Here is a 23,018-nt window from a genome sequence, read left to right as displayed (position 1 = left end):
GAAGTGAACCACTACCTACTGAAAATCTTGGAGCATTAGCAAGGAGTGACGGTTATGCAGATGCTGATGGATTTTCTGTGCGAAAGTCATTTACAGAATACTTCAACAGCGGTGCAGGTGCAGGGATGACACCGTGGCAAAGTGATCACGTTAGCAGGACTCAATAGGCTTTGAACTCCCTAGCGTTACTGAATTATCTTCAAAAATTTGTACGCACATTACAATAAATTGAACTTTTCTGACATACATCAGGCTTTGGTATTCACTTTGTGTACACCTCATTGTTATTATTATAATAACTGAATATTATTTGGGACGATAATACGTATTCTTGTTTATTACAATATGCATTATTTGCCTGGCAACTAAGTAAGAAACATTATGAAGAAACAGAAAATATATAATACTTTTCTTACTTGTTCTTTCCACGTATTCCGCTATCTCTCTCCAAGCATTATCCTTCACAGTTTGGTCCTTGTATACAGGTAACAATACATCGTAGATACAAGGAAATGTAGAAACCTATTCTACCAGTTTCTCATCTTCCACCACTGTGAACAGTACTTTTCCCTCGGCATGCTATCGTGTTCTCCTTTGCGGGTGCGTCTAGACTGCTCTCAGACCGGCTGGGCCGATTCTGCATGCAGCTGACGCAACATGGGACACAGTCCCGTTTAACACCATCTGTAGCAGTATCGTGCGGCAGACGCACAACGGCGGCCGCATGCGTCAGACGCTGCATAGGAATCCCACCTTAAAGTTCCTACTCTCCAACGTAACATCATAGAAGTGGAAATTTCGATGGGAAGTCCCATAGGCAGGAGAGTTTTTATATCCCTAATCTCGTTTATTCCCGACAATTTCGAATTTGCTTCATACGTGTACCATTCTCAGTGACCTTATGTTATATCACGACTGTAAACATAGCACAAGACCAGACACAACGTGCTGCAAGCATGGGTTTTAGTGTCAGTTGCTTTCCCCACAGCCAGCTTCTACGAGGGTGAGTCAAATGAAAACCTTAAATATTTTTTTAAATATTATTTATTGCGCACAAGTGGTACAAAGCTGTATCACTTTTCAAAATAATCTCTCCCACGCTCAATGCAAGTCCTCCAGCGCTTACAAAGTACATCAATTCTTTTGGAAAAAAATTCTTTTGGTAGTCCGCGCAACCACTCATGCACCGTGTGGCGTACCTCTTCATCAGAACGGAACTTCTTTCGCCCCATTGCGTCTTTGAGTGGTCCAAATATATGGAAATCACTTGGGGCAAGGTCTGGTGAGTATGGTGGATGAGGAAGACACTGAAAATGCAGGCCTGTGATTGTTGCAACTGTTGTACGGGCAGTGTAGGGCCTTGCATTGCCATGTTGCAAAAGGACACCTGCTGACAGCAATCCACGTCGCTTTGATTTGATTGCAGGCCGCAGATGATTTTTTAGGAAATCTGTGTATGATGCACTGGCTACAGGCACGTAATGCTGCAAAATGACGCCTTTTTCGTCCCAAAAGAGAGTCAGCATAACCTTCCCTGGCGATGGTTCTGTTCGAAACTTCTTTGGTTTTGGTGATGAGGAATGGCGCCATTCTTTGCTCGCTCTCTTCGTTTCTGGTTGGTGGAACTGAACCCAGGTTTCGTCCCCAGTAACGATTCTTGCAAGGAAGCCATCACCTTCTCGTTCAAAGCGCCGAAGAAGTTCTTCACGAGCATCAACACATCGTTCTCTCATTTCAGGAGTTAGCTGCCGTGGCACCCATCTTGCACACATTGTGAAAATGGAGCACATCATGCACAATGTGGTTGGTGTGCTGACCCATGACTAATCTGTAAACATGCAGCAATGTCATTCAGTCTCACTTGGCGGTTTTCCTTCACTATGGCTTCAACTGCTGCAATGTTCTGTGGAGTCACAACTCGTTGTGCCTGGCCTGGACGAGGAGCATCTTACACTGAAGTCACATCATTTGCGAACTTCCTGCTCCATTCATAGACTTGTTGCTGTGACAAACATGCATCACCGTACTGAACCTTCATTCGTCGATGAATTTCAATAGGTTTCACACCTTCACTACGCAAAAACCGAATAACAGAACCCTGTTTTTCCCTGCTGCAAGTCGCAAGTGTGGCGACCATCTTTATACTGATACTGCGACGGTATGTGTGCATCTGCACTATGCTGCCACCTACATGCCATTCTGCACGCTGTTTGTAGCACTCTTACCAACTTACAGGATAATGGCGCGAAATTTCGATTTGTTATTACAAATTTAAGGTTTTCATTTGACTCACCCTCGTACATGGCTCTCTCCAGTGTTTGTGAAGCAAATAAGCTCTTTGTTGATGGTCATAATCACACTACTTCAAACGTTACAAGTAAGCTTTATAAGACAAAAATAAATTCCGCATAGACGAAATCACAGGCAGAGCAGTAAATAAATGCATGGGCAATGACGGGTCTCTCAGCTAGTTTTGGAGAAAAGGGAAGAATCAGAGAAGTGATATTTGGCCTTTGCAGATGATATTGCCATCTCAGCTGAATCTACAGAAGATGCAGCAATACAGACAAGTTTCCTATAAGAAACAATTGCAAAAGCAGGCATATATATATAAGAACAGAGAACATAACAACGGCGAAGGAGACACCGAATAATGTGGATAGCGATTATCGAAGTAAACGCCATAAAATTTGAATATCTGTATGAAACAATACAACGAAATGCTCTGGACAGAAACTTACTTTGCAAGTTCTAGGAAAGTGAAAGTAGCTTTCCAATTAACAAGCTACTTTTATAGCAAAAATCTTTGAAATTTTTATCTATTTTGGATTTGGAACACTGCAATGTGTAATGAATAAAGGTTTTTAAAAACAATTTCAACTCGTCGCCTTTCGTGATTGTTCAATTTTTATTATCCCACGACTGCCGGTGGTACACAGTTTTAAAGACTATAACACATATCCGTGGCACGAGAGAAAACACGAAACAAGCAAGCACTGAATGCGACGAGACATCAGGTATTATTTAAATCATAAGATCGACTTGAAGGCATTACGTACAGCTGTAAGTAATGCCTTCATGTCGGAGCAAGTAAGCACTGAATGTGGTGAGATACGCGACATTCACTGCTCACATCTTTGTTTTTTTTTTCTATCTTACCACAGCTATACGACTGCAACAATGCCACTAACAATCATTATAAGTATATACCATCTGATGATGAGTCACTAGAGGGGATTCGAAACTGGTGACGGTATAATAAAATTTGATTGAAATTTCTCATTATTAGAGACTGAAAGGAGCGATCTGTACTTACATTGAAGTAATCTTTAATAGTAAAGATCGTTTTCAATTATATTTATTTCTGTTGACCTGTTTCATCACTTAAGTCTGTGATTGTCCGATCTTCAACTTGTCGTTATATGCCCTGTTCCATTAGGGCAGTAACACACATATATGGTGTCCCATAAAGTACACAATTTTTAAATTAATAACTAAACACATAATTTATTGTAAAATTGCTAATATTATTACGTGAGTATGAAACGCTAAGACTGCGATTAAGCATGAACTTAAGTAGCCCACAAATGCCCTCCACAGCTTCGTCTGCACACGTCCAGTCTGTGGACAAAATTTTCGACGACTCTAGAGCAAAGTTCCGCTTGAATCTGAACCATGACACATCTAATTTCTGCCTTGGGTTGAGGAATGATTCGTGGACAGCTGACAAAAATGCGAGATTTGACATACCCCCACAAAAAAGCCACATAGTGTCAAATGACACGATCTCGGCGGCCAGTTCTGATCGCCACTGTGAGAAATGAGACGAGCAGGGAATCTTTCTTTCGGAAACCTTCTCGTTTGAAAGGGAGTGTGGCAGGTTGCCAATTCATGTCTTCAACATTCAATTCTTGCTATTGCGACCGTAAAGACTCAGTCTCGTTTTCAAAAAGGTATGGCCCAATTAGTCCGCCAGCCCATAACCTACACCAAACAGTGACTCATTCTGGATGATGACACTTCTCATGGACCATGCGAGAATTCTTTGGGTCCCAAATCTGGCAGTTTTGTTTCTTCACATAACCATTAAGCTGGAAGCGTACCTTGTCACAGAAGATTATTTTCTTGTGAAAATCACTGTCGATTTCTTGTTCTGTGAATACCCAATCGGCAGACATTCGACTCTTCAAATAGTCCATCGACTTCAGCTCTTGTAGTAATTGGATCGTAAAAGGAAGCAAACTGCTTCTCGGAATGGCTAACTGTTGAAAACGGCAGCAAGTCGTCTTCATTGGACTGATAGTGATGCTCAAATTAACGAGAGCGACATTCTCTACCGATTGAAGAAAACGAAGACATTCAGCTGATTTGATGTACGCCGTTGATCCTGTATTTTCACAGTTCCTTACTAGTCTCTGCACTGTTGAAACAGTAGGCGCATTTCACCTACCAAAAATTACACGAAATCTTCGAACGATTCCTTAGGTTTAAGTAGTTCTAAGTCTAGGGGACTGATGACCTCAGATCATCGCCATCTTCAGGAAAATGCTGCTTCTGCTGATGAGTCCCGCTGAGCACTTTCCAAATCGGGATGCGTTGATCCATCATGTGTCGTCCCATTTTAGGTGATAACAGAACGCACAAATAGCAACTGACAATGAGAATCAGTAAACGCAATGTTAGCAGGTGACAGTCATCTAAATTTTAAGTCCAGCAACCTAACAAACTGAAAGAGGGGCTCAATTTAAAAATTGCGTTATTTATGGTACTCTTTACCATGTTATAGTGGATAGTATGTAGCACATTCGACACGGGTTTGTTAATCTAAAAATCGATTTGTCAGAAATAAAACAATTATAGTTAAAAATCACCTTGAGTAATTATGGATGATCACATACATAACGTTCCACTTATGCTTGTTACACATTAACCTGCATGGCAGTGTATGTTCATGCACATGTTTACATTTACATAACGAATTAAATACATCATGGATCCACATTGCCGGCCGAAGTGGCCGTGCGGTTAAAGGCGCTGCAGTCTGGAACCGCAAGACCGCTACGGTCGCAGTTTCGAATCCTGCCTCGGGCAAGGATGTTTGTGATGTCCTTAGGTTAGTTAGGTTTAACTAGTTCTAAGTTCTAGGGGACTAATGACCTCAGCAGTTGAGTCCCATAGTGCTCAGAGCCATTTGAACCATTTGGATCCACATTCTCTGAAGTACACAGTTAATTAACTGACAGTAAGGCACAGACAAGGCATGCAAATAAATGCATGAAGACAAAACAGGTACAATAACGACAGAAGAAAGAAAAGAACAACATAGGGTAGTTTTTCATAGAAAGAAATGAAATAAGGAAGAAGATTTGATGTGGTTTCAGTAAAGCAAATCAATAAAAAAACTTGTGATTACGTAGGCTTTCCAGGCGTAATAAGTCCCGAAAGTCTCTTCGGTTTTGCTGCCGGATCCTAAAATCAACTTGACTCGATATTTCGGCGATCCATCTGTTCGTCATCTTCAGGAAAATGCTGCTTCTGCTGATGAGTCCCGCTGAGAACTGACGCCAGGCTGCAAATCGACGTCCTATATAGGCAACCGTTCAGTACACGGCGCATGCGCCACCCATCACGGTTGCTGCCCTCCGAGACACGGAGGTAGCGCCGCCCTTAGTGGAACACTGCTGGCAACGATATATCGCACCCAGGGCCGCACCGAAGAACGTTCAATTTGGATGCGAAATAATACAGGATTCCACGTCTTGCTAAGATGAAACCCATTGTCTCTGTTGATTATATTATCCGCCAACCTAATTTCAAAAATGGTTCAAATTGCTCTGAGCACTATGGGACTCAACATCTGAGGTCATCAGTCCCCTAGACTTAGAACTACTTAAACCTGAGGACATCACCCACATCCATGCCCGAGGCAGGATTCGAACCTGCGACCGTAGCAGCAGCGCGGTTCCGGACTGCAGCGCCTAGAACCGCTTAGCCACCGCGGCCGGCAACCTAATTTCAATCGCCTCTTTATAGACACTGTTCCAGAAACCGGAAATGTTGGCAAGTACCACAGTTTCATCAAATTTCATACAGTGTCCCTCATTTAGGCAGTGTTGTGCTACTGCCGATTTTTCCGGCTGTTGTAGCCTCGTATGACGGCGATGTTCCACACAACTGTCATGCACTATGCGAATCTAACGGCCAATGTAAGCCTTCCCACATTGACACGGAATTTTGTACACACCACTGCATTGGTGTGGTGGATGATAACGCTTAGGATACAGATACCAATCTGTGTGCGTCGGTTTTCGGTAAACACTGTGTCCCAAAGTACCATCTGGTTTTTTATAAACCATAACGTCTAAAAATGGAAGCAGTGGCGTTCTTGGGACAGCTTAACCCAAGAACTTGCGCATTTGATGGCTGTTTTTAAGGAAAATGGATACTCCGAGAAGCAGATACGTCGGGCTATGGAGTTTGGACCATCTCCGGAGGTGTATGAAGAGGAACATAGATCGGTAGCCATTCTTCCTTATGCTGGAGGCTTATCGTTTAAGATTGGACGAATTTTAAGAAATTTTAACATTAAGAGTGTTTTCCGTTCACCTTCTAAGATTAGGGCACTGCTCGGCTCTGGAAGATGATTTGGGGCTTGGGAAACTCGGTGTGTACAAAATTCCGTGTCAATGTGGGAAAGCTTACATTGGCCGTTCGATTCGCACAGTGCATGACAGGTGTGTGGAACATCGCCGTCATACGAGGCTACAACAGCTGGAAAAATCGGCAGTAGCAGAACACTGCCTAAATGAGGGACACGGTATGAAATTTGATGAAACTGTGGTACTTGCCAACATTTCTGGTTTCTGGAACAGTGTCTATAAAGAGACGATTGAAATTAGGTTGCCGGCCACAGTGGCTAAGCGGTTCTAAGCGCTGCAGTCCGGAACCGCGCTGCTGCTATGGTCGCAGGTTCGAATCCTGCCTCGGGCATGGATGTGGGTGATGTCCTTAGATTCAGGTAGTTCTAAGTCTAGGGGACTGATGACCTTAGATGTTGAGTCCCATAGTGCTCAGAGCAATTTGAACCATTTTTGAAATTAGGTTGGCGGATAATATAATCAACAGAGACAATGGGTTTCATCTTAGCAAGACGTGGAATCGTGTATTATCTCGCATCAAAATTGAACGTTCTTCGGTGCGGCCCTGGGTGCGATATATCGTTGCCAGCAGTGTTCCACTAAGGGCGGCGCTACCTCCGTGTCTCGGAGGGCAGCAACCGTGATGGGTGGCGCATGCGCCGTGTACTGAACGGTGGCCTATATAGGACGTCGATTTGCAGCCTGGCGTCACCCCATATTCCTGCCACCTCCTCAGGGCTCCCTCTCCCTCCTCCTGAGTGGCTTCCCCCTCCTACTCCCCCTCCCTCTCTTGTGCCCCCTTTCAGTGTCTCTGCACTCCATCCTGCCCTGTCTTCCCTCTTCATCTCCCGCCCCACATGTCTCCTGCCTCTTCGTGTACCTGCTGACGCCCCTCCTCTCTTCATCCCGCCGCTTCCCCATCTGCCCCTTGCTCTCCCCTCCTTTTCCATCCTCTCTGACCTTTCCCTCGGCAGGTCCCACCTGGAAGTTTTATTCTTTGTTGTGTGTGCTCCAAGTGGGTTTTAAGTGTTTAACCTGTGCATGTCCATTCAGTGTCTTCTCTGTGTTTTAAGAATCGACAACTGTGTTTTTTTTTAACTTTCTGGTGACTTTTTTAACTGTCCCCCATGAACGTCTCTATCTCAGTCTATTTTTACCTCCATTTTCTCCCATTACTCTGTTTTATGTTCCCCTTTTTTATCGTCTTATGTATGTAACATTTTATTCTTATTTTAGTTGTCATGTCACTCAGTTGAAGAGTGGCGGATTGTGCCGCTGACACGGCCGAAGTGGCCGTGCCGTTAAAGGCGCTGCAGTCTGGAACCGCAAGACCACTACGGTCGCAGGTTCGAATCCTGCCTCGGGCATGAATGTTTGTGATGTCCTTAGGTTAGTTAGGTTTAACTAGTTCTAAGTTCTAGGGGACTAATGACCTCAGCAGTTGAGTCCCATAGTGCTCAGAGCCATTTGAACCATTTTTTTTTTTGTGCCGCTGACAGCCCTCCCCTGCCCATATGGGGCAGCGGAATGAAATCACAATAAAAAAAAAAAAAAAGCCCGGCGTCAGTTCTCAGCGGGACTCATCAGCAGAAGCAGCATTTTCCTGAAGATGGCGAACAGATGGATCGTTGAAATATCGAGTAAAGTCGATTTTAGGATCAGACAGCAAACCCGAAGAGACTTTCAAAATAAAAAAAGCTTGTAAATGGAACGTGTGGAGAGAGCAGCGAACCTGGGCGCCGGGTTGGCGAGTATGGCGGTGAGGCTGGCGCGGTAGGCGACAGCGACGAGCAGGCACTGCAGCCACCAGCAGGCCAGCACCAGCCTGGCGCGCCAGTGGCGCCGCCCTGGCGGCTGCGACGCCGGCACCAGCAGCAGCGCGCCCACGGCGGAGAGCGCGCCCACGCGGCCGCCGCCTACCCACTGCAGCGCAGCCGCGCCAGCCGCCAACGACACCAGCACCGACATCCACATCAGCGACCTGCACGCCACCGACAGCCCCTCGTCTGCTGCTCCAAATCACACTCGTCAACATCTACGTAGCACCGTATCAACTAACACATTAAAATACCTAGGGTTAACCCAGTTCTAAGCAAACAAGGGAAAGCAGAAAGGTGGAAGGAGTATATAGAGGGTCTAATCAAGGGCGATGTACTTGAGGACAATATTATGGAAATGGAAGAGGATGTCGACGAAGATGAAATGGGAGATATGATACGGCGTGAAGAGTTTGACAGAGCACTGAAACACCTGAGTCGAAACAAGGCCCCAGCAGTAAACAACATCCCATTAAAACTACTGACGGCCTTGGGAGAGCCGGTCCTGACAAAACTCTACCATCTGGTGAGCAATATGTATGAGACAGGCGAAATACCCGTAGAAGAATATAATAATTCCAATCCTAAATAAAGCAGGTGTTGATAGATGTGAAAATTACCGAACTATCAGTTTAATAACCCGTGGCTGCAAAATAGTAACACGAATTCTTTACAGACGAATGGAAAAACTGGTACAAGCTGACCTCGGGGAAGATCAGTTTGGATTCCGTAGAAATATTGAAACTCGTGAGGCAATACTGACTCAACGACTTATCTTACAAGAAAGATTAAGGAAAGGCAAACCTACGTTTCTAGCATTTGTAGACTTAGAGAAAGCTTTTAACAATGTTGACTGGAACACACTCTTTCACATTCTGAAGGTGGCGGGGGTAAAACACAGAGAGCGAAAGGCTATTTACAATTTGTACAGAAACCAGATGGCAGTTATAAGAGTCGAGGGGCATGAAAGGGAATCAGTGGTTGCGAAGGGAGTGAGACAGGATTGTAGCCTATCCCCCATGTTATTCAATCTGTATATTGAGCAAGCAGCAAAGGAAACAAAAGAAAAACTTGGAGTAGGAATTAAAATCCATGGAGAAGAAATTAAAACTTTGAGGTTCGTCGACGACATTGTAATTCTGTCAGAGACAGCAAAGGACCTCGAAGAGCAGCTGAACGGAATGGACAGAGTGTTGAAAGGAGGCTATAAAATGAACATCAACAAAAGCAAAACGAGGATAATGGAATGTAGTCGAATTAAATCGGGTGATGCTGAGGGAATTAGATTAGGAAATGAGACACTTAAAGTAGTAAAGGAGTTTTGTTTGCTATTTGGGGAGTAAAGTAACTGATGATGGTCGAAGTAGAGAGGATATAAAATGTAGACTGTCAACGGCAAGGAAAGCGATTCTGAAGAAGAGAAATTTGTTAACATCGAGTATAGATTTAAGTGTCAGGAAGTCGTTTCTGAAAGTATTTGTATGGAATGTAGCCATGTATGGAAGTAAACGTGGACGATAAATAGTTTAGACAAGACGAGAATAGAAGCTTTCGAAATGTGGTGCTACAGAAGAATGCTGAAGATTAGATGGGTAGATCACATAACTAATGAGGAGGTATTGAACAGAGTTGGGGAGAAGAGAAATTTGTGGCACCACTTGACTGGAAGAAGGGATCGGTTGGTAGGACATATTCTGACGCGTCAATAGTATTGGAGGGCTCCGTGGAGGGTAAAAATCGTAGAGAGAGGCCAAGAGATGAATACACTAAGCAGATTCAGAAGGATGTAGGTTGCAGTAGGTACTGGGAAATGAAGAAGCTTGCACAGGATAGAGTAGCATGGAGAGCTGCATCAAACCAGTCTCAGGACTGAAGACCACAACAACAACAATAGCCGTAGACCATAAATGAACATTAAACCACTTAGAATAATTATACAACAAACAGGTACAGTAGATTAAAAGCACACTGCTGGACAAGAAACTGAAGCACCCACAAGACACAATCAGATGCGAGTGTAACTTTGTACGCATACACACCATAAGCATGTATGTAAATGATTAAAGTTACAATTCTCTGTGACAGATAGAACAGCTACTAGAGTACGCTAGTGTTGTACCTATTTAATGCTGTTACTAGGCCTGGTAGTTTATGTAACGGGTGTGAGCAGTGTCAGATGTTGTGTGATCATCTACACCTACATCTACATCAATACTACGCAAGCCACGTGACGGTGTGTGGCGGAGGGTACCTTGAGTTCCTCTATCGGTTCTCCCTTCTATTCCATGCTCGTATTGATCGTGGAAAGAAAGGTTGTCGGCATGCCTCTGATTTTATCCTCATGGTCTCTTCGCGAGATATACGTAGGAGGGAGCAATATACTGCTTGACTCCTCGGTGAAGGTATGTTTTCGAAACTTCAACAAAATCCCCTATCGAGCTACTTAGCGTCTCACTTGCAGAGTCTTCCACTGGAGTTTATCTATCATCTCCGTAACGTTTTCGCGATCGCTAAATGATCCTGAATGAGATTTTCACTCTGCAGCGGAGTGTGCGCTGATATGAAACTTCCTGGCAAATTAAAACTGTGTGCCGGACCGAGACTCGAACTGCAAGGTTCGCAGGAGAGCTTCTGTAAAGTTTGGAAGGTAGGAGACGAGGTACTGGCAGAAGTAAAGCTGTGAGGATGGGGAGTGAGTCGTGCTTGGGTAGCTCAGTTGGTAGAGCACTTGCCCGCGAAAGGCAAAGGTCCCGAGTTCGAGTCTCGGTCCGGCACACAGTTTTAATCTACCAGGAAGTTTCACTAAATGATCCTGTAACGAAGCGCGCTGCTCTCCGTTGGATCTTCTCTCTCTCTTCCATCAACCCTATCATGTACGGATCCCACACCAGTGAGCAGTATTCAAGCAGTGGGCGAAAAAGCGTACTGTAACCTACTTCCTTTGTTTTCGGACTGCATTTCCTTAGGATTCTTCCAATGAATCTCAGTATGGTATCTGCTTTACCGACGATTAATTTAAATGGTGATTCCATTTTAAATAGCCGGCCGGTGTGGCGGTCCTAGCCGCTTCAGTCTGGAACCGCGCGACCGCTACGGACGCAGGTTCGAATCCGCCTCGGGCCTGGATGTGTGTGATGTCCTTGGGTTAGTTAGGTTTAGTTAGGTTTTAGTAGTTCTACGTTCTAGGGGCTGATGACCTCAGATGTTAAGTCCCATAGTGCTCAGAGCCCTTTGAACCATTTTTGAACCATTTTAAATCACTCCTGATGCCTATTCCCTGATAATTTATGGAATTAACTGCTTCCAGCTGCTGACCTGCCATATTGTAGCTAAACGATACCGGATCATTCTTTCTATGTATTCACAGCACATTACACTTGTCGACATTGAGATTCAATTGCCATCCCCTGCACCGTGCGTCAATTCGTTGCAGATCCTCCTGCATTTCAGTACAATTTTCCATTGTCACAACCTCTCGATATACCACAGCATCATCCGCAAAAAGCCTCAGTGAACCCTCGATGTTATCCACAAGGTCATTTATATATACTGTGAATAGCAACGGTCCTACGACACTCCTCTGTGGCACAGCTGAAATCTCTCTTACTTCGGAAGACTTCTCTCCATTGAGAATGACATGCTGCGTTTTGTTATCTAGGAACTCTTCAATCCAATCACACAGTTGGTCTGATAGTCCATATGCCCTTACTTTGTTCACTAAACAACTGTGCGGAACTGCATCAAGCGCCCTGCGGAAGTCAAGAAACACGGCATCTACCTGAGAACCCGTGCGTATGGCCCTCTGAGTCTCGTGGACGAATAGCGCGAGTTCGGTTTCACACGATCGTTTTTTTCGAAGCCCATGCTGATTCCTACAGAGTAGATTTCTAGTCTCCAGAAAAGTCATTTTACTCGAACATAATACGTGTTCCAAAATTCTACAACTTATCGACGTTAGAGATATAGGTCTACAGTTCTGCACTTCTGATCGACATCCTTGAAAACGGGGATGACCTGTGCTCTTTTCCAATCTTTTGGAAAGCTACGCTCTTCTAGAGACCTACGGTACACCGCTGTAAGAAGGGGGCAAGTTCCTTCGCGTACTCTGCGTAAAATCGAATTGGTATCCCATGAGGTCCAGCGTCCTTTCCCTTTTGGAGCAATTTTAATTGTTTTTCTAGCCCTCTGTCATCTATTTCGATATCTACCATTTTGTCTTCTGTGCGACAATCTAGATAAGGAACTACAGTGCGGTCTTCCTGTACAGGAGATCCAGATTCCACGCACTTCTTGAGACAGTATCATCAATATCTGACAGACTTTGAAAGGGTATTGTGGGTCTCCATTTGGCTGGCTGGTCAAATAGTGCAATATTTAGATTTATTGTTCATTCAAATATGACAGCAACTTGGTATTGGACTGCTTTAGAATGTAAGGGCAGGTACACTCATTGTTGAGGTTCCAATTGATCGTGTTTGATCATCACAACAGAGGATCACCGTATTGTTCAACAAGCACATTGTAACTCCTTCACATCTGTGCCTGTCGTCTGGGAGCAAGTAATGGACTCCCTTCAACATTTGTGTCATCTTGCACCATTGATTGGAGACTAGCTGCAGCCAGATTAGGGAATTACTGCCCCATGTGTCGGCTGGTGTTGTCAACATAACATAAACGGTTGCATTTGGAGAAGCTCAGCAGCTCTGTGAGCAGGAAGCACGGAATGCTGATGAGTGGTGTCGCGTTATATTCAGCGATAAATAGTGGTTCTGCACTACTCTGGATGACCATCATCAGCAAGTATGGCAGCGGACTTGAGGGTGAGCCATGCTCTGGCTCGCGTTGGTGCTGTTGTAGGTTTCCATCCTCTGCTCGAGGCCAGACTGTATCGATTAATTGAAATGGTTGCGGTTGTCTTCTTCTTGTGTTGACTGGTGCCACTTGGTTTCGCACGCGTTGCCTGTCCGCTAGTGACAGTAGCGGCGGTTATCGATATGTAGTAACTGTGGCCCTATCTTTGGGGTGACGTCGTTGTTCTTCCCCGTCGTGTCAGTGTGCAGTTCGGTTGGGGGACTCAGGAGGATCCAGGTCCACGCAGAGCGGGAACTTGCCGGAACCACTGGCGGCGCGCGTGGACTGCCAGATCGAAGAGCTGTGGTCACGAGGGTGCATGACCTCGTCGAAACCGGATCCTGCAAGTTTTAAGTTGAGTGCATTTCGATTCGAGTAGAAAATGTTCAAATGTGTGTGAAATCTTATGGGACTTAACTGCTAAGGTCATCAGTCCCTAAGTTTACACACTACTTTACCTAAATTATCCTAAGGACAAAGACACACACACATGCCCGAGGGAGGACTCGAACCTCCGCCGGGATCAACCGCACAGTCCATTACTGCAACGCCTTAGACCCCTCGGCTAATCCAGCGCGGCAGTTCGAGTAGACAAACCTCCTCCATCGTGAAATCTCGCCTTTCTCCAGTGACTTGGGTTCGTGTTGCTGCTCGTAGTGTCGCCGAGGCAAAGGGCAGCGAGTGGAGTGCTTGGGGAAGACGGATAAGATTAGTTTTCCTGGGGTTATAATTACTACTTACTGCCTTCAGCTTGTTAAGTTTAACCAGCGGTATTTTCCTGCCTGGTGGCCGCTAACGCTGCTGTTACCTGCCCTGGGGGTTAGTGTATGTAACGGCAGTGCACGTTTCCTCGCCTTGCCGCTGCTGTCCGGTAAGGCGTGTAAGTTTGACAGCTTTCTTGATTTTAGGTTGGTTGGCGATTCTTCTATCTTGGTGGTAGTGATTCCTTTCTTATTGCGGGAGCTCTAAGCACAGTATTCTGCGGGCGGAGTCCAGACCGCCGGTTCTGGCTTTGCCGTATTTTTACATCTTTGCATTTGGTTTACTGGACGTCAGGTAGCCTCACCAAGATTATCATTAGTCACTCGTTAGACTGCCACTAGTCTGAGTTACCATCTTGTGGTGTGAATGCACAACTCTTGGCTGCCTTTCTCATCGCTCGCGGAAGGGTTTTTGGCCTGACCTACTCAGAGGCCGATTCCTGGAGCACCATCTGTGGCTGGCCCTTATGTTTTTTATTGTGTTATTATTTTATTATTGTATTACCGAGTTACCATTATTTGTCTCACCTGCTTGGTGATCAGTTGCTTGTCCTTTTGAATTAACCTTTGTTATTATATCTGCTGTTTTGTTGTATGTTGTTAAATTTTTTTAATAATTGCCATTCTTGGCGTTAAAGACCGTCAGCCGTGACTATGGTTACTTGTCTTAATATTCTAATTGCGGCCACATTGGCTAGTTTTCAAAACATTATTTGCTGTGTCTGTATTTTATGTATGTTGGTTAAATTTTTTAATAATTGCCATTCTTGGCGTTTAAGGCCTTCAGCCGTGAAACAATTCTTAATTTATTGCCATTAAGGTCTTCAGCAGTGAGCATGGTTACTTGTTTCAAAATCCTAATCTGGTAATTCTATTTTAGAAGTGAGCTTTAAGATCTTGGTGATTTGTCTTGTGTACCTTAATAACTGTAATTGTAAGTTACAACAAGTTTAAACAATTCCATTAAGGCCTTCAGCCGTGAAACGATTCTTAAATTATTGTCATTAATTTTATTTGTTGTTGATTTTAAATAAATTGTGTGTGATTCAAATAAAAGCCAACCAATAGTAACTGATTATGGCTCCGTCCACAATCTTAACCGAATCCTGCCTTCCTTGACTAACAGGTCTCAGGGAGAGGTCTCTTTATTCCAATGTTCTGGAGTGGTTAAGAGGTGCTACTCCTTGTGCCATGCTGTGGGAATCCATCGGTTATGACTTCATGACATGGCTGGAAGTGATTAAAGGGAACCATGAGGCCACAGTCGTAAGACACAGACTTGCTGCGTCCATTAATGTTAACTCTCACGCAACAGTGATGTGGTGCCTGTTTTCTGCAGGACAATGCACATCCAGGCTTGACACGTGTCTCTATAAACTGTCTACGTGATGTTGAGAAGCTCTAATGACCAGCAAGATCCCTGTACTGACCCCAATAGAATTTGTGATGGACGAGATTGAAAGTCAACTCCGTCCCAGGGATTATCAAGGACCAGTTACAACAGTTCTGGGCAGCTTACCTCGGAAGAGGATACAACGGATTTATGCAATCCTTCCCAACCGAATCAGTGCTTGTTTCTAGGCTAGAGGGGATGCAACGTTTTACTGACAAGTGGCCTCATACTGTCAACTGCTTTGCAAATGGGACTCGATTTTGTAATAATCGAAATAACATCACATACCCTTCGAACCCTCGAAATTTCATTTCTTCCCTCCTTCCCTCGCGGCTACTTCACTGTTTTGTTGATCAAACATCGAAGTTGCGTCCCTCGTCCATACTCTCCATCTCCAAAGCCTTAAGCCAACTTCTCTCCTATTCTAACGACGTCGCCTGGGTTTTGGCTTCTGACAAATCATCGAATGCCATGCTTTTCACTTCCTACATCTATCAGTCTTCCCCCAGTCGAATCCTGTATGAAACTGTTAATTAGTATCCTAAGTAATTTCTGGTCCTCCTCCCCCATACTGAATTCTTCCGAATTTCCTACACTTCCCGAAGACCTGACGCCAATCAAACTACAGTTTCATCCAAGATTGTTAGCTACAGTATTCTGCCATGCTTATACCAAAATATCTAATTTTAAACGTAAAGAGTCTCTAAATCCTTCGGGAATGTAACTTTAAACACTGCCCTCTACGTGCCCACACAATTCGCTGAGGGATTTACTCATCTTTCCAGCTTCAACTGATATAATTTTTCCTCTCCATCGCACAGGTTCTCTTTCTCCATTTTTATCCCTCCCATCCCAAGAGCTTCTTTTGGGGTCGCCCTCCTCATATTTTTTATCCCAGATTCTTTTCAGAACAGTCCCAAAAACCCTCATCGCCTATTGCTCATTTCTGTCTGCAGCCCGTCTTTCATCCATCCCTTCTCCGTAATAGTCCCAAAACCCAAATCATGCACCACCTTGAACATGCGCAAGGTATTTTATCTAGTCATGGTGTTTCTTCTGAAAGCAGCTCTTAAATTATTGAGCTTCTCCTCCATGTACTGTGGTTTACAGATTCCTTCAGCCTGATGCGCTAACGTATGGATCAGTCGTCTTTTCTGTTTGGAATGGCGATGGGAATTTTTTTTGGAGGTGTCTGTCTGTGTGGGTGAGTTTTCTGTAGAACTTTTGCCCCCAAAATTCCGTCAACTTGTCTGAGTATGACTTCATCAAAAATGAAACTAGACCTCCTTCCCCTTTTTATATAGTGAACTTTATTTCAGAATTAATATCACTCAGAAAATTTAGATATTCTGAGATCTTTTTCTCCATGAGTCCGTATGACAAAAGTATCATCAGTATACCAAAACTAACATGAGGCTTTGTTCGTTTCCGTCTGAAGGGCTGATTCTCCAAATTTTTCCATGTATAAAATCGCTACAACTGCGATCAGTGAGACTGCCAAAGGATTGGCCACTTTATTGCAACCATTTATATATGAAAAATTGACATTTATAACCAAGATTCAGGTGATTTTGGAGAAAAAATAATATTCTTCAGATTGAGTCCAAGAGAAATGATATGGCACTATATCGCTGTCTGTCACAGTTGGAAAGAATTTTCGTAAAGAGTGTGACAGATCTCCTTAAAAATTGTCTCACCTCGACTTACTTTCAGAGGGACGTCTGTGAGGAAACCATAGCAAATTTTTGTATGGAGAAATTGGAGCTGCGTTTCTGTCCTAACTCAAGACCACTCAGACGCTACCCACAACTATGAGAGACAGGTCAGAGCTGATGGAGACACACATATCACTCTCAATAACACACCAGTAGGACTGAGACTTTGGCATATGGAGAGCCATGTGAGTACAACTACCTTGGTGGGACGTTCCTCAAATCATTCTGACTCGTTTCAGGAGAAATGGGATGGTGCAGTATCTTGCTAAAGACAATAATAGATCGCCTAGAGGTTGCTACAGACTAACAGCTCTAACCACTCGCTCGGAAAATGCTTTTCTGCATCATTCGCCTGTGAGAGATGATTTCATCCCATATCAACATCCCCTACATAATGACATCCCCGCAACTGTCAGCATGTACCAACTTGTGCTGCAACTCCAGGTTTCAAGGGTTCAATTGTGGTGCGCCTACGCCAAACTACACTGTTTACCCCTAGTCAAGAACTGTTCTGTGTGGTATGGCTAGTAATTTCTTGTTGTTCTTCTTGTTCTTGTCAAATACTGAATTGGCGAATGATTTGCGTTACTGTGGTCCGCCTATCCAAAGTAATACTTGTAGCTCGCAGTACTCGACGACGTCCCTATCACAAAGACATCGATTTGCGCATTATAAACCATGACAGCGGTTGTTAACCTGTGCCGAGATACGGTATGGAATTGGAAAGGTGACACGTGAAACGTGCAAGGCCGGCCCTACCCCAGAGACACAGTGACCCATACATCTTGAAAACACTACCTGACTATAATGAAATGTGTTCATATGGCATGTCCTGCAGATGTTGCCTTCGACTGTAATGAAGCTGGCCAGTACAAGATCCGACAACATACCAGGCACGTGACACGTCGAACTGTTTAGTTCATCGTGGCGTTAGGAGTAGGAGGGTGTATTTTAATGCTTCTCATAATCCATAATGAGAACATTGACGGTACATGAGCCACTGGTGATTAACGGCTTGAGTAAGACTTCAGTGTCAAAATCAGACAACAGCGTTCTTTCAATAGTGCTACTGCCATAGGCAGACAATGAAGAAAGAAGGAGACACATGACGTTGTTGACTAGAAGACTTCGAGTGGAAGGTTCAGCCACCTAATCGGGTGTGATTTGCTTCCCCAACGGATGAGGCCTTCGAGTTGTTTCACGATGAGAGAAGAGAGAGTGAGGAACCTACACTTCTCTAAAATAACTAAGGAGACAGTCGAGCTTAACATGGGACGCTGTGGAAGAGTTTGTAATTTAATCAAGACACCTACAATTATTAGCGAAGGTTTAAAAAGCAGATGAGTAATATTGCCTGCAGTGCTTTTAGGGAACCAAATGTCGTTTTCATAACTAAGTTCCTCATGTGTCACAAAAAAAGTGCAAACGAAAACAAAATTTATCAACTAGATGGACCAACTTTCACTACATCATGAATGTTTGGGGAGAAGCGATAGTGTCGTAATATCATTGCAGTGTATTAGCGTATAACGAACACTGGATGACGTGAAAGGATGACTGCTGGCAAAAATGCAGGAATAAACGTAATCGGATATTTTTATTATTTGATTTAATACTAGGGCAGAATGAAGTTTCATTCTGTAGTGGAAGCCGTGGTGATTTGAAACATCCTGGCAGATTAAAACTGTTGCTAGACTGGGACTCGAACCTAGGACCTTTGCCTTTTGCAGGCAAGTGCACCAGCGAGTGAACTCTGTCCTCAGAGCTTTACTTACACCGATACCTCTTCTCCAACCTTACAAACTTCATCGAAGCTCTCCTGCATACCCTGCGCGACTAACGCTTCAGGAAGAAAGGATGTTACGAAGATACGGTTTAGACACACCCTATGGCGTTGTTCCCGCAATTAACTTTTCGTTGCAATCGACGCAACAAAGAGGCAAAATCACGACTCGTCGAAGCTCACAATACACCTCCAGTCAGCTATTCTGTCCTCTTTTTGTATTGCTTAGCCCAATGGAAGCGTGCAGCTTTCTGTACTGCTGTGAGCAATCGTCTTTAGCTAGGTAGCTGGCTCCAAATGTCCAATGAACGCAGCTCGTTTTGCAATGCTTGCTCGGAAACTGGTTGACTGTTCCCAGAATGAGATTTTCACTCTGCAGCGAAGTGTGCGCTGATATGAAACTTTCTGGCAGATTAAAACTCTGTGCCGGACCGAGACTCGAACTCCAGACCTTTGCCTTTCGCGGGCAAGTGGTCTACCAACTGAGCTACACAAGCACGACTCACGCCCCGTCCTCGCAGCGTATCTCGTCTCCTACCTTCCAAACTTTACAGAAGCTCTCCTGCGAACCTTGCTGAACTAGCACTCCTGAAAGAAAGGATATTGCGGAGACATGGCTTAGCCACAGCATGGGGAATGTTTCCAGAATGAGATTTTCACTCTGCAGTGGAGTGTGCGCTGGTATGAAACTTCCTGGCAGATTAAAACTGTGTGCCGGACAGAGACTCGAACCCGGGACCTTTGCCTTTCGCGGGCAAGTGCTCTACCAACTGAGCTACCCAAGCACGACTCACGCCCCCTCCTCACAGCTTTACTTCTGCCAATATCTCGTATCCTACCTACCACACTTTAAAGAAGCTCTCCTGTTCTGCGTGGTTCGCAGGAGAGCTTCTGTAAAGTTTGGAAGGTAGGAGACGAGATATAGGCAGAAGAAAAGCTGTGAGGACGGGGCGTGGGTCGTGCTTGGGTAGCTCAGTTGGTAGAGCACTTGCCCGCGAAAGGAAAGGTCCTGGTTGAGAGTTCATTGACAGAAGCAATTCCTGTAGGGTTTGGAACCGATTGTCATTGGCTAGGCATGACTCTAGTCTCAAATCCCTGTAGGCTAGAATTTTTTTTACAGTCTTTGTCCTTAGGGCGTTTTCCGTGGATGCGAATGGTACACCTTTACTTGTAGACCCACTGGACAGCGCACGATGATACACCAACATATCGGGTCATGGCCTCATCCAAACACAATAGCTCCTTTTTGCCATTCTGTAGCGTCTCCACATCTACCGACAGCACTTCACTACCATGACATGTCAGCAGTGCAGGGTCACATGAGTTCTGCGTCATCTACAGCTCTCCCGGGACTTTTTGCTCTAGTAAGGGGGTGACTACTGTATGTTTTCAAAAAACAGAATTTGAATTTTGTTGGCGCGATTTTTTCGTAGTTATGTTGGTATACATGTCTGAAAATTATCTCCGCACTGTTAGCCGTGCGGGATATTATATGTTGTTAACAGTAGAAGAGGTTGCCAGTTTTTTGTTAGCATCGGCGATTATTTGATTTGTGTAAGAATGGATCAGAGAATTTGCATTAAATTTTTCAGTAAGAACGGCATAAGTTTTAGAAATACACTCATGTTCAGAAAAGCAGAAAACTCTAAACGACAAGAGCTAGAATATTCAAATTCACAGGACATGTACGGCACTATGTTCTACAGAAATGATCAGCATTTCAGTCAACTGGGTTCAGCAGGTGCCCTGTGGTCTAGTGGGCACATGGTTTCGATAGCGACTACGAGTACCTTCATCAGAATAAGCTATAGTTACATGAGTTCACATTGCACGGAGAGGTAATAAAACCACATTAGGGGGCTCAAGTGCTCGAGTCAAATAAGTAAAAAATATTTTGTAAAGCCAACATTAAAACCACAAGCTTAGCAAGCCACTACTACTGGTATCAGTTATCCTGTAAATGTGGGACAGATAACTGCCCTAGAGGCTTGTTATGCTTGTGGTTTTAATAATGGCTTTCCAAGATAACTTTTACTTATTTGACTGGAGCACTCCAGCTCATATGGTTTTGTTATCTCTCCGTGCAATTTCAACCTATGTAACTATACCTTATTCTGATAGAAGATACCCTTAGTCGGTATAGAAGCCAGATAAATGCAATAAAATTTGTGCAACTGATTGCCTGTTTTTATTCTTCATTTAAAAATGATTAAGAAATTATTCTGAACGATCGTTGAACCACAATCGGGGATGTCATTGATGTTGGCATACCAGTTCCATCATTTTTTGTGTGCTTTGAGTATGAAACATGAGAAAGCAAAATCTGTTCTAAAATTGTTGAATTTCGAAAAAAAAACATCGGATAATGCAAGCTGCTCAAGAGTCACTGGACGAAGTCTAAAAGACTACTTAACATGTCATGAAAGATGGTGAAACATAGGTTTACTCATATGACGTCGAAATTAAGGATCAGTCGTCCCAATGCAAATAGTCCGGATCGCCAAGACTGAATAAAGCTCGACACATGCGGTCATATGTGAACGTCATGTTCAGTGTGTTCTCTGACGTATTTCAGTGGCATAGTGCACCATTAGTTCTTAAAACACAGTCAATAACGAGTAGTATTGCACCTAAAAGATCAATGCCGTTTGCGCAAATCAAAATGTAAAACAACCCTGGATTTGTGGTGAAATAGTTGATGAATTTTGCACTATGACTGTGGACCTGGTCACAATTCGTTGTTTGTTCGCGCGTTTTGGACCAAAAACAGTACTGTATAATAATGCCCTGGCCTCCATAATCGCAATATGTGACTTGTTTAAGGTACAAAAATAAAGAAAAGCTTAGAGCCAAGTCGTTTTGCAAGCTTAGATTAAAAAAAGTATCGTTGAGTGAGGCAAAAGTTATATCAAACCTCGAGTACCAGAAGAGTTTCTGGAGTCGGTAGAAGCGCTGGCTTAAGTATGTTGGATAACGCTGGAGAAAGGGATATTCAAATGGCTCTGAGAACTATGGGACTTAACATCTATGGTCATCAGTCCCCTAGAACTTAGAACTACTGAAACCTAACTAACCTAAGGACAGCACACAACACCCAGTCATCACGAGGCAGAGAAAATCCCTGACCCCGCCGGGAATCGAACCCGGGAACCCGGGCGCGGGAAGCGAGAACGCTACCGCACGACCACGAGCTGTGGACGAGAAAGGGATAACACTGATGTAGAAGAATAAATTAATTTTTTCCAAAAATACAAAAGTTCCCATTAATTTTCGAACGCACGTCATACAATGCACTGCCTGACAGAAAAGTGAGCCGGCCAGAGTGGCCGAGCGGTTCTAGGCGCTTCGGTCTGGAACTGCGCGACCGCTACGGTTGCAGGTCCGAATCCTGCCTTGGGAATGGATGTGTGTGATGTCCTTAGGGTTCTAAGTTCTAGGGGACTGATGACCTCAGAAGTTAAGTCCAATAGTGCTCAGAGCCATTTGAACAGAAAAGTGAAACACTTAGAAGGGGCGGGAACGATATGAAACTTCACAGGTTGTGAGCGTGTGTGTTGTTATTTCAGTGGTTACAAACTTGGCAGTATGAGCTCACTTGTCTGCACGACGTTGCATCCCATCTGGCCTGGATGCCTGATACGATTGTTGCCCACACGGGAGAATCAGACGGATAGTTCATAGGAGACACGTGACATTATGTTGACAAATGGCACCAGATACCGTCGCATGAGAGGCAATATATGGCGATGCAGGGAGCCTCTGACATACCGGTATGCAGTCAGAAAATTCTCAATCGCTACTAGTTATGACCTGAAGCCACATCTGCTGACTCCCCACACCACGCTTCCAGGAGAAACTGCTGTGCATCTTCAAACATTGGAAGAACGTTATTTCGCTACCTTGCGGCCATACTCGCAGCCGATGGTCATTCGGGATAGTGCAGGACCACATTTCATCACTGAACGCAGTGCGACGTCGTTCATCTGAAGTCCAGGCTTCCCTAGTCATGGGATCATTCAAGAGGCAGCCATTTGTGCTGTGGCGTTAACACCAGTGTACA

The 23,018-nt window shown here is 44.3% G+C and overlaps 1 protein-coding gene across 1 annotated transcript in view; it reads right to left on the bottom strand.

Annotated features, from left to right (window-relative positions):
• LOC126463558 (uncharacterized) overlaps nt 1-23,018 on the bottom strand; it is a 170,966-nt gene that overhangs the window by 77,454 nt on the left and 70,494 nt on the right. The window contains exon 7 of the mRNA XM_050096171.1: nt 8,371-8,619. Coding sequence (XP_049952128.1) covers nt 8,371-8,619 — 249 coding nt within the window. The remainder of the gene's footprint in view (nt 1-8,370; nt 8,620-23,018) is intronic.

Source organism: Schistocerca serialis, chromosome 1 (genome assembly GCF_023864345.2).
Source record: "Schistocerca serialis cubense isolate TAMUIC-IGC-003099 chromosome 1, iqSchSeri2.2, whole genome shotgun sequence".
Lineage (NCBI taxonomy): Eukaryota > Metazoa > Arthropoda > Insecta > Orthoptera > Acrididae > Schistocerca > Schistocerca serialis.
This window is presented reverse-complemented; position numbering and strand designations above follow the sequence as displayed.